At 41.4% G+C, this 16,599-nt stretch overlaps 1 protein-coding gene across 1 annotated transcript in view; it reads left to right on the forward strand.

The window, feature by feature from the left end:
• The window catches only part of LOC103654391 (transportin MOS14), a 32,527-nt gene extending 19,419 nt beyond the window's left edge, over nt 1–13,108 (forward strand). The window contains exons 9-21 of the mRNA XM_008681233.4: nt 240–320; nt 2,061–2,174; nt 2,294–2,373; nt 2,456–2,591; nt 3,499–3,648; nt 3,743–3,828; nt 4,094–4,281; nt 4,363–4,455; nt 9,036–9,223; nt 9,347–9,458; nt 10,627–10,784; nt 11,131–11,247; nt 12,287–13,108. Coding sequence (XP_008679455.1) covers nt 240–320; nt 2,061–2,174; nt 2,294–2,373; nt 2,456–2,591; nt 3,499–3,648; nt 3,743–3,828; nt 4,094–4,281; nt 4,363–4,455; nt 9,036–9,223; nt 9,347–9,458; nt 10,627–10,784; nt 11,131–11,247; nt 12,287–12,517 — 1,734 coding nt within the window. The 3' untranslated portion in view covers nt 12,518–13,108. The remainder of the gene's footprint in view (nt 1–239; nt 321–2,060; nt 2,175–2,293; nt 2,374–2,455; nt 2,592–3,498; nt 3,649–3,742; nt 3,829–4,093; nt 4,282–4,362; nt 4,456–9,035; nt 9,224–9,346; nt 9,459–10,626; nt 10,785–11,130; nt 11,248–12,286) is intronic.
• The last annotated feature ends 3,491 nt before the right edge of the window (nt 13,109–16,599 follow it).

Below are 16,599 nucleotides of genomic sequence, written 5' to 3' on the forward strand. Positions count from 1 at the left end.
TGTATTTAATTTTGTTCTGTTTTATGGCCTCGTGACTCGTGAGCATGAAGTACAGCCTCTGTTTTTGATAATTGATATTATTATAATCGAACACGCTGGAGAGCTGCTTATCTTTGATAAGTGATAATTGATATCATTTTAAAGTGTTTCTTTTGAGTTTTGACATTTCTTCTGTATTTTTAAATAAGGTTATTATACCTAAAACTTTGTGTTCTACCTATATTTTAATCTGCATGCAGCTCTTTTCTGGTGGATGGGACTTTTCAAGCCAAACAATTCCTTGGAAGGAGGTAGAAGTTAGAATGTATGCACTCAGCATGGTAAGAGTATCATGCCACTTGGTAAAAAATTCTAATTGTTGTCATAAGATGTAAATAATTTGATGCTCATGGACTATATTAATTTTATATTTGTTTACCTGTTTTTTCACTATATTCTATGATTACATCATCCCAGATCTTTACAACCTTTGAATTATGTCCATCTCAAAGAGAAATTTGTATGATATTATGTCTATCTCTAAAATAAACTATATCACTTAGGACCTATTTGGTAGAGTTTCTTCTGCTCCTAATTTCTGGGAAGTGATTCTGTGGCTGAAAGTGATTGCCTATGACTCTAGGATAAATTCTTTGTAAGAAGTATCTATGCAGGAAGTGATCAGGAGAAACTAGAAGCCTGTTTGGCACAGCCCCCAGAGACAGTGGCGGAGCCAGAATTTCTCTCAGTATAGGGCCGAATATAACACTAAAAATTATTCATACCGGCTAAAAAATTTAAATCGAAAAATACATAGATAATGCCACATATAAACTTTATTTGGATACAATAATTGTAATTAAAATAAAATTGGCTTAAACAAACGATTAACTAATTAAAAATAATAATAGATCTTCGTCTCTATAACCAATTTATCAATTGTTTGGGTGGCTTTCGTTAGCAAAACGATACTTGTTTACATCACTGCAGAAAGCTTAAAGAAGAAAAAAGTGGTGTTTGGTTTATTCGAAGTTGAATGTTCTCGGTCCTCAAACAGATTTTAGCTGGAGATTTCAGCAAACCTGATTTCAGCAAATCTTCTGAAGTATCCATATACAATACAATATCTCTAAATACTACACACTAGGCTGACTGCCTACTGACTGCAGTCCACAGCCGCTGGGTGCCTGGTTGCCACGCTAACTGCGCCCGCTTGCACGCCGCGAGAATTGCCATGCTAAACTACGCGTTGTGCGGCTGCTTGCCCGCCTGTACGTCACGCCTTCTCTCTACCCTGTTTGTGGCTACTCTTCTAACCCTAGCTAGCTAGTCCAAGAGTAGGGCCCAGGCTCTAGTGGCCATAGGCCTATCTCCGCCCCTGCCCAGAGAGGTTGAATCGAGGAGCTCTACCATATGTTTTTTACTGAGTATTCTGCGAAGTGATTCTCTGAAATGAACTAGGGGGCTAGGAGCTGGAAAAAAGTAGCTTCTTCTGATTCACTCCACGCATACAGTCACTGTATGTAAAGAGTTTATTGTTGAGAATCATATAGAAAGATTTTCAGTTAGAGAATCAGCTTCCACTAAGAATCTGGAGTAGGAGGTCTACCAAACAGGCCCTACTTTTCTCAGTTCCTCGAGAATCACTTCTTAGAATCAATGTAGAACCACTTCTGTGCAATATACTCGCTGAAAGCTGCTTTGAGAGCTCTGCCAAACAGGCTGGGTCAAGCTGCACTTCAAACTTCTATGGGAACAACTTGTATTCAGAGGGTTCAATGGGAGTGCGTCAAATCGATTTAAATGGGCAATAAGTGTTGAATCTTGATCAAATCGCACCTATGGTTGCTTTTTGAACCAATCAAGTGACGGTTCCCTACCTTTTGATTGCATAGTGAATGACATCTTGTGTGTCTTGCGCACTACTATTTTGTTATAGTTATATTCTGCAAGCTATAATTCTCTTTTTTTATTCATTTTTAGTTGCTTAGATAGACATTTGCATATCATAGTATGTTTTGACACAACCATGCTAGGAAGAGTGTGTTTGATCTACATGCTGACAAGTTGTTGAATTTCAGGTTGCTGACACGATTTTACAAGATGAAGGCTCCTTTGATTTTTCAATCATAATGCATTTTGTGAACATTTTGTCCAGTAGAACACCTGTTGAACTGAATGGAAATTTGTTTTTGGTAGGACTTCTTCTCTATGTTTTCAAAATTTATTATTATATACACTCCAAATTTTTTGTTTACCATAGTTTATGAAGTTAATGCTAATATATTTTTCCGTATTTTCTGTAAATGTCAAGGTGTATAAATCGTTCGGTGATGTCGTTGGCTCGTACTCAAAGTGGTTATCGTCTTCTCAATGTAACATTAAGCCCTTACTGTAAGTATTTTGATTGTTTGTGAAGTTTAAGGATTCTATGTATTCACTGACTATTAAATTTGTTTATTATCATTATGTTCAGCCTATTTTGCGCGTCAGGAATTTCAAAATCCGTATCATCAAATGCTTGCTCCTTAGCATTGCGCAAACTTTGTGAGGATGCTCCTTCATTCATCCATGAACCACAGAACCTTGAAATTCTTTTCTGGATTGGTGAGGTATGTTTTGTCTTCTACTTTGTCAAATTCATTCCACCAGATATTTTAAATGATACGGGTCATAACTCGACCTGCGGGGGCAAGACAGCCTCCGGACATTATATCAAGAAGAATATCTTCTCACACAGGTCGAGAAAACCCTCAACCTACACAGCGACACTGTAGCCCATATGAGAATGACTGCAACCGAGGCCGAGCCTTAGACCTGTACTTTGGTGTGGAACACTGGACAAACGAGGGGATTTTTTAACCCAGCCTGAAATCCGCTCCCACGGGGAGTCGAACTCGGGACCTACTATCTAACCAACTCAGCTAGATGCCCTTTTATGACGGGTCATAACTAAAGATACAATTATTATATGCGGCAATTTACCCACATCAGATTATACTTCTGACATATCAACTTAGTACCGAGAAGATTGCTGAAAATATTTTGATTGATTTTGCTAGCATGTCTAGGGATAGCCCGCTTCTATATTCGACAAGCTGATGCTTGGAGCATTTGTTTTTTTTATCGGATTGCTTGGAGCATTTGTTACTTTGGTTGTCAACAGAAGCTTTTGTGGATCTTTAGGTTTTAGTTTATGCACTGGATACAATATTGCTTACATGAATGGGCATGGTATCATCACAACTAAATAAATATCATGAAGCTTGTCCATGTAGAAAGAAAGTTCGATTCAATTTTCATATGCTTGCTAATCGGATGAACTATTTGCATTAGTTTCTTCTTTTGCTACTGTTGTCATAAACTCATTTATGCTCACTTTATGTTTTAGCATCGGATGACATAAGTTAATTAAATCCCATTTATACATGCTTTAAATGTGTACCTTGAATCCTTGATAAATCTTTTTTGCTTGGGTGCTGTATGCAATGCAGTATTTAAAATACAGTGTTCTTACAGGGCATGAATAAAGGGAACCTGCAGCTAGAGGATGAGGAAGAGATAATTAGTGCAATCACACATGCTTTAAGTTCTATAAGTGAAAAAGAGTTGAAGAAAAGTTCACTGGCCAGGTTACTTTGTTCCAGTTACTCTGCAGTGGAAAAGATTGTATGTTTACTTTTCCTACTGCAGCCATTCTTACAAAATCCACATGTGAAATGTTGATGAATGCGTCATCACCTTTTGGACTTCCATTTTCCAGATTGACATTGATAGAGATCAATTGCTAAGGCAAAATCCAGCTGCTTATACGCAATCATTGGATCTTGCTGTCCGTGGTCTCTACAGGTATAGTTTTGTATTGTTTTATGCTCTAGTTTGATTTCCTTTTCCTTTAAGTAATGCTGCACTAGCACTAGCACTAGGTGGTGAGCAATCAATTGGACTTCCATGGCTCCTTGACATGTCAGAATGTTACAGCTAGTCTGTTCCTTTTTTTACACAAGGCAGTATATCACTTGCCAGTTTTTTACCTTTTGGCTATTAAATTATTTGTTAAGAAGCTGGAAGTTTGATATTATCAGCAATATAAGCAATTTATACCCTTCTACAGGATGAGTGCTTTGTTTCATCATTTGGCAACATCAGTCACATCTGGTCTGGTCGATGATGATATAATTATAGTTCTTCTTGGAATATTCTGGCCACTTCTTGAAAGTCTTTTCCGATCATCTCATATGGAGAATGTGCATTTATCTGCAGCTATATGCCGTTCTCTTTCTTCTGCTATACATTCTTGCGGTAAGTTAAATGGTTTTAAAACGAGAAAATTCAAGTTGCATAGCAAATAAATCATTTCTCTTATGCAGTTGTATTTTGCAGGACACCACTTTCATATTTTATTACCTAAAGTTATGGAGTGCTTATCTGCAAATTTCTTGCTATTTCAAAGGCACGACTGCTTCTTGAGGACAGGCAAGGAGCTATACTTTTATGCACAACGATTTTTTTTTCTTCCAAAATTCAAACTTAAAAGATTCTTCTTTGCACCTCGTCATAACAAGGGCCAATAGTTGATCATAATGTAAGTTTGGCTATTGTTGATCTCTTAAACTTGCAAATATGAATGAGCTTATGTTGTATTCAACTCAATCCATATCTTTAAGTTAAAAGCCTTAGGGAACACTTACATGACTTTGTTATGGTTGGTGTCACCTACTAACGATGCCAACACGCACGTGGCTAGGCAATGGGCCCAAATTATCCTTTGATTGGTTGCCTAAATTATCCTTTGATTGGTTTATTTCCAATTAATTTCCATTAAATAGGAGATCAAATCCTAGATTGGTGTGTATTAGGAAGGGACACATATTCCTAAACGGTTGTTGAGAAAATCAAGCAAAGCAACATAATTGTTGCTGGGCTTCTCCCATGCACCTCTCTCACTCGCTCTCACGCTCACACGGTGCTCGCTCGTCGTCGAGGGTTCAAGCCCTAGCCATCGGTCACATACCCCTACAACCTCCGCAGTCACCGCAAGACCCTCTATCCTACCAATTTGGTATTGGAGATACCATGCTCTGATGACAGTGACAAGCAGTCGAAGCACCCTTTTGTGCCATCACCTGCTGCCACGACGAAGGCCTTGGCAGACTTGGTGAAGTACATGGTGGCCATGTTGGCCCACCTGGCGAACCTGGAGGCGCGACCGCCACTAGCGCTGGCCACTACCATGCCACTAGACATGCTCTATGGGTTGGCCGTCTGTGGGATCACAACCTTCTCCGTCCTGGGCATCACCATCACCACCATGCCACTTGCTACCAACCATCGCTGTCCATTCCATTGCCCATCCACCAAATTCAGTTCCCCCACTCACTGTCCCTGCTACCCTCCATTTCCTTGGTGGGGCCTTCGATATTTGTTGGCCTGGGCGTTGCTCCTTCGGAGGGGGCACATTGTTCCCATCTGGCGTGGCATTTTCGTATGGCGTGGTGTTTCCCTCGATCTCGGCATGGTGTTTCCCTCGATCTTGGCATGTGCCCATCCTTGAGTTTCACCTCTCGGTTGCCCTTCATAGGCACAACCCATGCCACGTGGTAGTCCCAGGGGACGAGGCCTTGCTTAGGGACACTCCACTTCTACAAGTTGGATTTCTCCACCTTCGATGGCTCCGAGGACCCCCTGAATTGGCTCAATCGCATGAGCAATTCTTTTGAGGCCAGCACACTTTGTCCTTGTGCGTCTGGCTCTTGTCGTACCACCTCACCGGTGTCACCCAAACTTGGTACTGCACGTTGGAGCAGGATGAGGGCATGCTAACTTGGGAACGCTTCAAGGAACTCTACCACCTGCGTTTTGGCTCGATCGTGTGTGTGAACCAGCTAGTAGAGCTGGCTCGACTCCCATTCATCTCCTCGGTCCAGGAGTACACAAAGCGCTTTCTCTGCCATTCGAATCTGATGGTACCCTGCAGTCATATCCAAACTGGTGAAAAACTGGGTGCCAGCCAACTCATCTAGGACCTCATCTACCAAGGGCATGGGGGATCTATTCTTGATAGTCATAGAGTTCAACCTTCTGTAGTCAATGCAAAACCTCCAGCTGCCATCTTTCTTCTGGACTAGTAGTACTGGGGATGCAAAAGGACTGGCACTAGGTACTATCAGACCTGCTTTCAACAAGTCTGTCACCTGTCTTTCGATCTCTGTTTTGTGGAATGGTGAGTACCTGTAGGGTCTAGAATTCATAGGTATGGAACCTGGCAACAGAGGTATATGGTGATCATACACTCTAGCAGGACTGCAGGAGGTAGCCCTGTGGGTGTAGCAAAAACATCCTCAAACTCCTTGAGTATGAGCTGTAATGGTTCCTGATGCCTTTCAACCACTTCTTCCTGCATTGACTCTAACAGCACCAGAACCCATACTTGATTACCTTTCATCCACCTTTGCAGTTGTGCAGCAGACACCTGCAGCACCTCCTTGCTTTCCATGCCATCTCCCTTCAATTGCACCTCCACACCTCTATCCTTGAACAGCAGAATCTTGTTATCCCAATCACATTGCATGGGACTACGACCCTTCAACCAATCATATCCCAAAATGGCGTCATAAGCTTCTAAATCCAAAACTCTCATGTCACTGATATAAGTATGTCCATCAGCCCACCACTCCAATGCTGCCACCCTCCTCGTGCTCAGCATGAACTCCCCATTAGCCACCTTAACCCTGTCAGGTGCAGCAGGTTCTGTCTGCAAAGCCAGTTTGTCCACTATTCTCTGACTGACAAAACTGGTGGAACTGCCCGAGTCTACCAGCATCACCATCACCTGATTTTGAATCAGCGCCCGAACTCTCATACATCCCTCTCTATCAGTTCCACTGATGGCATTTAGGGACAGATTACATGCTTCATCTCTCTATCCTCGCCCTCAGGGCGTTGTATTTTGGTCCACTTTGGACCTTCCTCTCTTAATATAATGATGCGCAGTTCTCCTGCGCGTTCGAGAAAAAATCTCTCTATCCTCGTCTAACTGCTGCAGCACCTCATCTGACAAAGTCAACCCCATATCCTCTATTGTCAGACTATGTAATTGAGTTCGACCCCTTTTGGACACTTGGCCTGGTGACCTGGCTCGTATTTTTCTCCACTCCCAAAACACAATCCATTCAACCTTCGAAAATCCCTCAACTGCCTCTCCTTAGCCAACTCACTAGAGCCCACTCCTGCTCTAGTGTCCCCTTTTCCTGCATTCACTATCACCTTACTACCCTGAATTTTTTTCTGAAATTTTGCTCTATTCATTTCCACAACCTCTTGCTGAATCTGAGCCAGGAGGATAGCTCGATCTACTGTCCGAGGCAATTGAGCTAAAACATGGCCCTGCAACTCCCCTTTCAAACCTTTCACAAACTGAGAAACAAAAAACGTTTCTCCCATTTCAGGATTGTGCAATATAGTAGCATATCTAGCTTCTTCAAATGCATGAATGTACTCCTCCAAACTAGATTTCTATGATAAATGCAGTAAGCCCCTCATCGTCTGTGCATTCTCCTCGGCCCCAAACTTCTCTTGCACTGCTTGAGTGAATTGTGCCCAGTTTCCTAGCCCTTGCCTCCTCTTGTACACCTGCACCCATCTAGTTGTGTTTCCCTCATACACTTATACACCTGGTAGATGTCGAAATACTCTATACACTTATCAAACCAAACACCTAATTCAGTTCCATGAAACTTGGGAAATGACATCTTAGGCAAATTTAATGTACGATACTCTCTATTCCCACCTTGTTGATCGCGATACTCCCGGTTTCCCCTTTGTGGATTAACAGCTCTATGCTCCCTACTCTCCCTACTTCCACCTTGCTGATCATGGTACTCCCTCTCTCCATGTGATCGACCATCACCCCCTCCGGCCTATGATTACGTTCCTCCTTCTCAGTTTCAGTTTCCATACCTTCCATCTCCTTCGCCAGCACTTCCAAACGAAGCCGAGACACCGTCTTTCCGGTCTTGTCCACTTGCCGCGCGAGAATGGACCTCTCTTCCTCCGCCTTCCGAGCAGCAGCCGTTGTAGTTTCCGCCTGTTGTTGAAGACGGAACTGCCCAACCTCCATAGTCTCTGGCTGTCGATGAAGGCACTGCTGTCCGATCTCCATGGCCTCCACCTTATCGCCCAAGCGGTCCAGGGTCCGCGTCATCCGATCCCAATTCTCATCACTCTTCTGCTCTGTGGCTTCCATCGTCTCCAGTAGCAGCCATGTCTGCACCGACGGCTTGGCGGTTGGTGCCGTCGTGGAAGCTCCGAGGATCCAAAGCTTTGATACCACCTGTGACGCCCCGTGGCCGCCGATGAGTCACTGCCGGGACGTGAGATCGTCGGAGGCACGACAATCGCAACGCAACTCGAGATAAGTTGTTACGAAGTGGTTTTACTTTCTGTTATTCCATATTCCTGCCCACTGGCATTGGTTCGACATATATGGTTAGCCTTGGCCAGCCCAATACAGATTCGATACAACTCCAACTGGCCCACGGCCCAAGTGCCAGCCTAACGATTGAATCATCAACTACTCTCACGCTTTCCCACCAACATCACTAGCAGACGCCTTCCCATCCTTACCAGGCATGACATACCCAGCCCTACAAGTTGAAGTGGGCGACATACCTTTCCCCATGCCACAAGGCAGTGCCCACCTTTCGCCTCTTTACGGCCTCTCCAAAGAAAACCTTTTCTTATTCTATCAATGGCATCTAAACCCCGTTGGGGGATGTCAACTGCCATTGCCATATAAACAGTCATGCTGGTAAGGACGTGCTGAACTTGGACTCTTCTCCCTACTTTTCTCAATAAGTCTGCTTTCCAATTTGACAGTTGATCAGCAATTCTGTCAACAAAAGGCTGGAACTGCTGCCTAGATAACTTGTGTAAGGAAAGAGGAAGCCCCAAATAGCGACAAGGAATTTGTTATGCTATATTTATAACTGAATTACTAGCATGCCATCTTACTTTAATGAATTTGTTGACTCTGCTTGACCTCATTCAAATTGCAGCTGCCAATGTTATTGAAGAGTTTGGCCACAAAGAAGAATATGGGGCTTTATGTGTTAGGACTTTTGAAATTCTTAGCTCTGCATCTTCAATATCAGCTCTGAATTCTTCTTATACCTGTGATCAAGAACCTGACCTAGTTGAAGCATATACCTACTTTACATCTATGTTTATTCGCTGCTGTCCAAAGGTTCTTATTTTTCTCTTTCTCTTGTTTCAATATTTGTAATATGTTTTAGCTCAGTAGCTTGGCATGATATGTAGTGCCATTTTATTAACACTAATTCTCTTTGTTGATTGCATAAATAATCAGGAAGCCATTGTGGCATCTAGCTCCCTGATTGAGTTATCATTTCAAAAGGCAGCTATATGCTCTACAGCAATGCACCGAGGAGCTGCACTTGCAGCAATGTCATATATGTCGTGTGAGTGCTATTTTATTCACTTATATGTATTGTCCTCAGGCTTTAATTGCATGTTTTCGTGTTCCCCTCATCTGTGGGTAAACTTGTTTGTTGTATCCTGAATTGATGGCTTTGGAGTGAAAACTCATGTTAGCTCATAAAGTTTACTATTGGCCTTCTTTGCTTTACATCTATGAGACTTTCTTTTCCTTGGTAAGCTGGATGATACATAAAATATTTACACTGTTCTTCTGAATGACATTCTTTACTTGTTCATGTTTACTAGAGAGAGATAATATAATTACATACCTCTATTACTTTTGTCTCTTGTTATTGAGAGAAAACAGACATGGATGTGTGAGCTGGAAGTAGGGGTGGTAATGGATCACGATCCAAATGCGTCTTCACATATCGTTTGAGCCCTTAATTAATTTGAGTTAAAAAGTGAATAGAAATAGAGCCAGATCCTAATCTGATCCTTAAATTTTACATTATAAAATTTAGAGCCCATTACCACCCCTAGCTAGAAGAGATAAGCCAACCTCAACAATATATTTGTGCTTTCTCTCAACTGAACCGTTTTGGTGGTGCACATATACATAGTGTGATCCCTATTTTGGTGAAGAACGAGTTTAATCTTTGATACTCGCCTCCCCAGTCAGTTTGCATTGCTATGATTTTAGTGTCAAAGAGATGTTCAACCATATTCTGGAACTCAGCGAGTTTTTGAAAACTTCAACCTTGAATTTAAGCAAATACACACAAGTGAACTTGCTGAAATCATCTATAAAGCTGATATAAGTTTATTCTTAACGCAAGTGGATGGATGCATTTACAAAGGCAGTTGGTATGGTAAAACCTTGGGATCACTTTATTAGGCTTGGCGATTTCTCTTTAGAACTGTCTGTTTAACATGATTATTAAAGGTCTTTCAAGTTGGTATAGCATTCGAGCAAGCGTGTGGTCAGGTGTCAGGATTTTTCTAGTTCATGTTTCATTGTTTTTGAAGTGTTTTTTAAATATCTGCATTTCCATTTATGCTTCAAATTGGAGACAGCTGGCATATGGACGTCTTGTTTGTTATAGCCTGCCACTGTCATGCACCAGCTCAAGCTATTGCACTTAAATCCATGTGGTTGTACTCAATCATTTCCAACTAAATAATTCCAAGGTTACATTCCATCTGCAGGTTTTCTTGAGACTGCCCTTGCTGCTGTGCTAGAATCTCCTGAGTGCATCCCTAACGGGTCACCTGGTGTGGCCCTAATCCAAATCTTGGCACGCTGTGGTGAAGGTCTATTATCTAATGTGCTTTATGCTTTACTTGGTGTATCAGCCTTGTCAAGGGTGAGTGCAATTTGAAGAATAATTCTCTTGTATTTATCTCTATTTGTGCGCATATATTATATATCTTTTTGGATACTCAACAATTTGTTTTGTAAGACATTTAAACTAACTAGAACATTGTACTTGTGCATGTAAACCTTAACAAGTCTGAACCTTATCTGGGTTTTCAAACTTCTCTTCTGACATAAGCTACTATATTAATGATTATGCTGGGATGAGTTGACTGTTTAATATCTTAGCATACTGGTGATGATACTATTTCTCCTGTTATACAAAGTGTTATTGATTTATTTGTTCTACTCCGTCAAAAAAATGTTGTGGAGTTTTCACATTTTTCTCTAAACAGGTCCATAAATCTGCCACAATATTGCAACAACTGGCGGCATTGTGCAGTTTCAGTGAGGGAACGACATGGAAGGCTATCCTTAGTTGGAATTCTCTTTGTGGGTGGCTACAATCGACGGTATTCTTTTCACAACGGCTTTTATTGATTGTTCCAGTCCTAGAGGACATGATGTTTCTATTGTTTTTCTTTTCATAAATGAACCTTTTTAAAAAAAATCGACCTGGGGGTGAGACCGCTTCCACGATATTATATTAAGACCTCACACAGGTCGAGAAAACCCCTAAACCCCTGCCCCACCCACGCACAGCACCACCTAGGTTGGGCGTGATATGCTCCCATTTCTGTTTCGGATCATTGAATAGATTGATTTCTTTTTTTTTCCGAAACTGTAGTTGCTGCTCATCAATGCAATTATTTTTATTACTCGCGGAAAAAATAATTTTTTTTATTTGTAGATGTTCAAATGATTTTTTTCTTACTCTTTAGGCCATAATCTGCACTGGTCCTCTTTAAGCCATAATCTGCACTAATATTCCAGCATGGAATTCGGGACCGGTCCGGTCGCTGGGTTAGGTGATACATAAAAAAACTGAAATTATGCTAAATGGGATTTTAAACCAGGTTGTTGTCTCCAAACCCAAACCTAGATTCACACTCATCTAGCCAATAGAACACACATGTCTTTGTATTTTATACTCGAACTTAAATATAAACCGTAGTAACGTACGGGCACCTAACTAATTCTACCATTTGAATTTCACACGCATGATGTGCTATCATGTATGATTGATTAGCACTACTTAAAGAAATATATTCTTGGTAACTATCTGGCATAATTAATTCTGCTATTCTCTTATTTAACTTGAAACATGGATGTAGGATCAAAAACATGTTCAACTATTTTTCCTTCATATGGTTATTCCCTCGGTCCCAAAATGACTGTACTTGTAGCTAAAAGAAGTTACTGAAGTTAGGTACTCCAAGGAGTCGTCCATAGTTAGATATGAATTTTGGAACAAAATTTGAATGCTAGAAGTGCACTTATTATGGGACAAGTTATACGTGACAATCTGATGCCAGATCTGTCAGATATGAATTTTCATGTGCTCAATAGATTCACACCTGTTGCCTAATGTTGGCTGACATGTCTGATTAGGTGAAATCTTTGCCTTCTGAGTATCTAAAGCAAGGGGAGGCTGAAATAATAGTTCCATCGTGGCTCAAGGTGCTTCAGGATGCAGGCTCAGACTATCTTCACAGCAGGACTGGTGATAATATAAGAAGCCATCAAGGTTACATGCAAGGGAAGGGTGGTAGAACTCTTAAACGTATAATCAGAGATTTCGCAGAAAGCCACCGGAATGTTCCAATCCCCAGTCCTACATGATATGGATGTGTCACGAGTCTTGCACTCTTTACTGATTTGAGGATGTCCAGTCCCTCCAGTAGCTTGGAGTCTGACTCTAGAGAGGGGGTCCTTGTGGAACTGATGTCCGTCCCGTCTCTGCTGGCATGCTACATGTTGGTTCCATCTATAGTTCAGCAAGAGGAAGAGGCTATTTGATTGTTCCGGACATCTGGTTCGGACTTGGAGAGTCTTCTCTGTATAGCAAGGAAGTCGCACCATTGTTCTGCTGACTAATTGGGGGTTGAATGCAAAGTCTGAAGCCGCATGTCATGGTTCGAGATCCAATTTTGTTTTGATAGACATACTGTGAAATTCATTGTGCCGGTAAGCTATATGAAGACAAAATGGGGGGATGGAATGCAACCTGTACATACCATTCTTTGCTGGTTGGGGCAGGCGATGTACGAACATTCATATGCAGCAGTGTTACTGCTCGAATCTGGAGTTAAACATGGGCAGTAATGCTAGGCATTTATCAAACTTCTATCATGTCAGTCGAAACTTTGAACAAGTGTACATAATCAAATATATTATCAGATATCATAATTTTATGGCATGACTATTATGTTATGAATGTACGTAGTATATTATCTGATACCCCCACGCCAACTAAAAATGATGTGATTCTATTTTCAGTGGTGGTCTGTGATACCAACCGCCTCTAGAAACGGTATATATTGCCTTGGGTGACGATGTGCGCGTGCCAACGCCGCCGGCCCAATCCAATCACCGGTCGGACCAATTGCAGCCTCACCCGGTTAGCCGCACGCGCGAGAAATTTGCAACCATCTCCTGCGTGGCGTGGAGCAGCGCGTTGGCCTTGGCATCCGCAGTTGCAAAGCGTCCAAGGCATGCAAACCAAAGGGCACCGATGGTGCTGAGCGGTGCGCTTTCAGGTACGGCTAGCCGCCCGGTGGTGTTGCATATACTCTCTCCATCCCATATCCCATAATATAATGTATAACCAGTTTTTGTTCTGATCTCTTAATTTTAATCGTGCTCTCTAGACACAAGTATATCGATGCAGTGATATAAAGAGAACTAAATACATTTTTTGGTCTTTGAATCAGAAGTAGTTACTTCTTATATACTAAACTAGGACAGAGGGAGTACATGATCGACTGTGTCATTCTGTGATATTTACCGTCTTTAATATACTAGAACATTAGGCGCCCCTTCGGGCGCCCTACATTAAGTAAATGACATGGTATCAAGAAAAGCAGTTGCATTTTCAGCTAATATTTTCAGCATATACAGTCCTACAGGTGCAAAACTTGAACCCACCACATACAGGCGGATGCAAAAATAACAAAGCAACTTGAAACCAGCTATTCCTGTCTAAATGACTTTGAATGTTGCATTTCCAGCAATATACCCATGACAGATACATTTAAATGATAAAAGATAATAGGACAAGCATCTGAAGATGAAATATACCCATGACATATACAATAATCTGTATTCTTCATATTATAATATAGTTTGCTCTAAATTGAGAGGTTGATGTTGTCTTAAGTATAATTGTTTTGCATTTATTGTAGTAACTGGTCATTTGGATTTTGATGTACCCAGTGCCCCCGATAATGGCCTCCAGAAACTGATCCGGCTAGCTGACAACGCAGCAAGAAGAAGTTACATCGCCTTTAATTTGGGTCCTGAGCATAGCCATTCACCACTTCAGTCAACCAATGAGGCGCGCTATATAGCTGACTGAAATTGCTGCTAGCTGAACTAATAACATGTGTGCAAGCTTTGTTCAGAGAAGGCTTTGTGTCTAGCAGTAACACGGTTATAGTTATTTGTTCCGCTGAAAACTGCATATCACTCGAAGACTTTCCAAAAGTCGTCGTCTATCTTCAGTCATAGAACATGTAAACTCAACATCTATCGCCAGGACAATACTGCAACCTGAAATAACTTGGATTACTTAAACCGGTTTTAGAAGGTAGACGACGATAACACGTGTGCCAGGAAGAATGGCCTGCAAAGGAACAGTCACCTTGGATCTCTATCTTCCAAGAACAACCCTCGAATCAGCACGGTACTTGTTCGGTTTACGTATATAAGTGCAGCTGTCCAAACAAGACAACATTTTACTCAACATTCCAGGATTTGCAAGAACCCAGGTCTTGAAACACTGCAAGGATAAGTATAAAATCTGTGCAACTCTATATATCTCCCTAAGAGCAATCAAGTAGTGACCACCTGTAAAACCAACATAGATGGCAATCTATAATTGAATCCTATCTATGAAGGTAAATGATCCCAAATGAATGATAAAGCTTTTCTGGTCGTGCAAAATATTTGTACCTTCAGAAACTACTCTGTCGCAGACATTTGCATGATAAAACTCTTGCCAAAGTGCCACACCATGCTTCAATTCTTGAGCACAGGACAGAAGCATATTGTACCATGCACTGACATAAGCACCATGTTCCTCTTTGGATGCTAGTTTCAATAGATCTAGGGTGGAAACACTGAGCTTGTAAAGTTCAACTGCAATATCTGTGTCCTCCGTTGCCTGAAATTGGGTATCAAGCAGATCAATATATTATTCATTTTCTTATTCAAAACCACATCAATGATGTGAGCAAAAAACAACAAGTAAACGATAGGAAATCATTCAAGAAAAATTTGTAGAGTTAGTTTACCAGAAAGGATTGGTTATGATAATGTTAAGATAAAATAATGAAGCCAAACTGATCAGAGGAAAAAGTGGTTCAGCAAAACTGTAATTGTGATTAGATCTAGCAAAATATGTTTGTATGCTTATTTCATGCCACTGAATTTTGGGACAAGCGACCATATTGTTTGTGTGTTCTTCATTTGGTTTCGAGGTATAACCAGTTTAAATGTATTGTACTCTCAGGACTGGTTTCAAACTTATTAGAAAATGGTACTAAGTGCAGGCTAAAAATAAGAGGCTTCGAAGTATATGGTCTAAATAGGACCAACCTAGCAGTGCACGAACCCAAAGTGGACCTCTGCAGTCAGTTTTAATAGAAGTGTAAATAGCAAGGTTAGACAAACTTACCACCATAGAATCAATTTTGTGAAACTGATCATGGTATCGTTGTCAACAGGCTAAGCTAAAACAAGTGTTTCCAAGTGAATATAATTGTCAGTGTAATAACTAAATAGTCTAAGCTAGAAGATGAATAAAACGCCACAAAGTGATGAAACCTATCCTTAGGACCAACTCAGGAACAAGCTAGCCTAGATCTCCATCGTCAAAAATATAATAATAGAATTGTCACTCACCACAAAGGTCATTGTTAAACCAGAGCTGTGAGTAGCTGATATTATCCAGCCTGATTGCATCAGAGAACCCAGAAACTTACCAATCACCAGACTTCTCCAGAGCCTGAACTTGTTCATGGAAGAGGACCTGCGAGACAACATACACAATCTTGCTCCCTGATTCTAGAGCTTGATCCCTTTCGATGGCATCCACAGCGTGAGGGCCTAAATGATGCTCTCGCCCTGGGCGAGCGTGACGGTGACACCCTCGTTGCACGCCCACTGCAGGTTCTTCCTCCCTGCCTTGTGCCTTCATTTGCTCCTCAGCCCTCTTCGGCGGGTGGGGACCAAAGCATGGCGAAAGGCCTACAAACATCGTCCTCAGGTTCAAATCTAGTCACAAGGCAAATGAAGAACAACCTTAAATCAGGGTATAACATCAACATGACATGCAAAGTAGCACAAAAGAACAAACACTTGTCTGAAATAACAAGGTTGGCGAATTAACACACATCAACAGAATACACTGTAGATCCCGTATTTCTCATGGAATTATAGACCTCGGGGAAAGAAAGAAAGATAAAAACATAGCCCAGAGATCAATACCTTCTCATCTAGTTCATGGATGAAACTTTCTGTAGGGCTGAGTACTCTTCCAAAAGGTAGACGGAATTCTATACCTCCCCACCTGCACAATTGATAAGAGTAAATCCAACAATGACAACAAGAAATGGTATCCCTAGGAAATCTGATTCACTTCTTGAAGTTTTTGAAGGCTGTTGTGTCATCTAGTTCTCCTCTGATGTCCAGAGGATATGGCT

This window comes from Zea mays, chromosome 4 (genome assembly GCF_902167145.1).
Source record: "Zea mays cultivar B73 chromosome 4, Zm-B73-REFERENCE-NAM-5.0, whole genome shotgun sequence".
NCBI classification, from domain to species: domain Eukaryota; kingdom Viridiplantae; phylum Streptophyta; class Magnoliopsida; order Poales; family Poaceae; genus Zea; species Zea mays.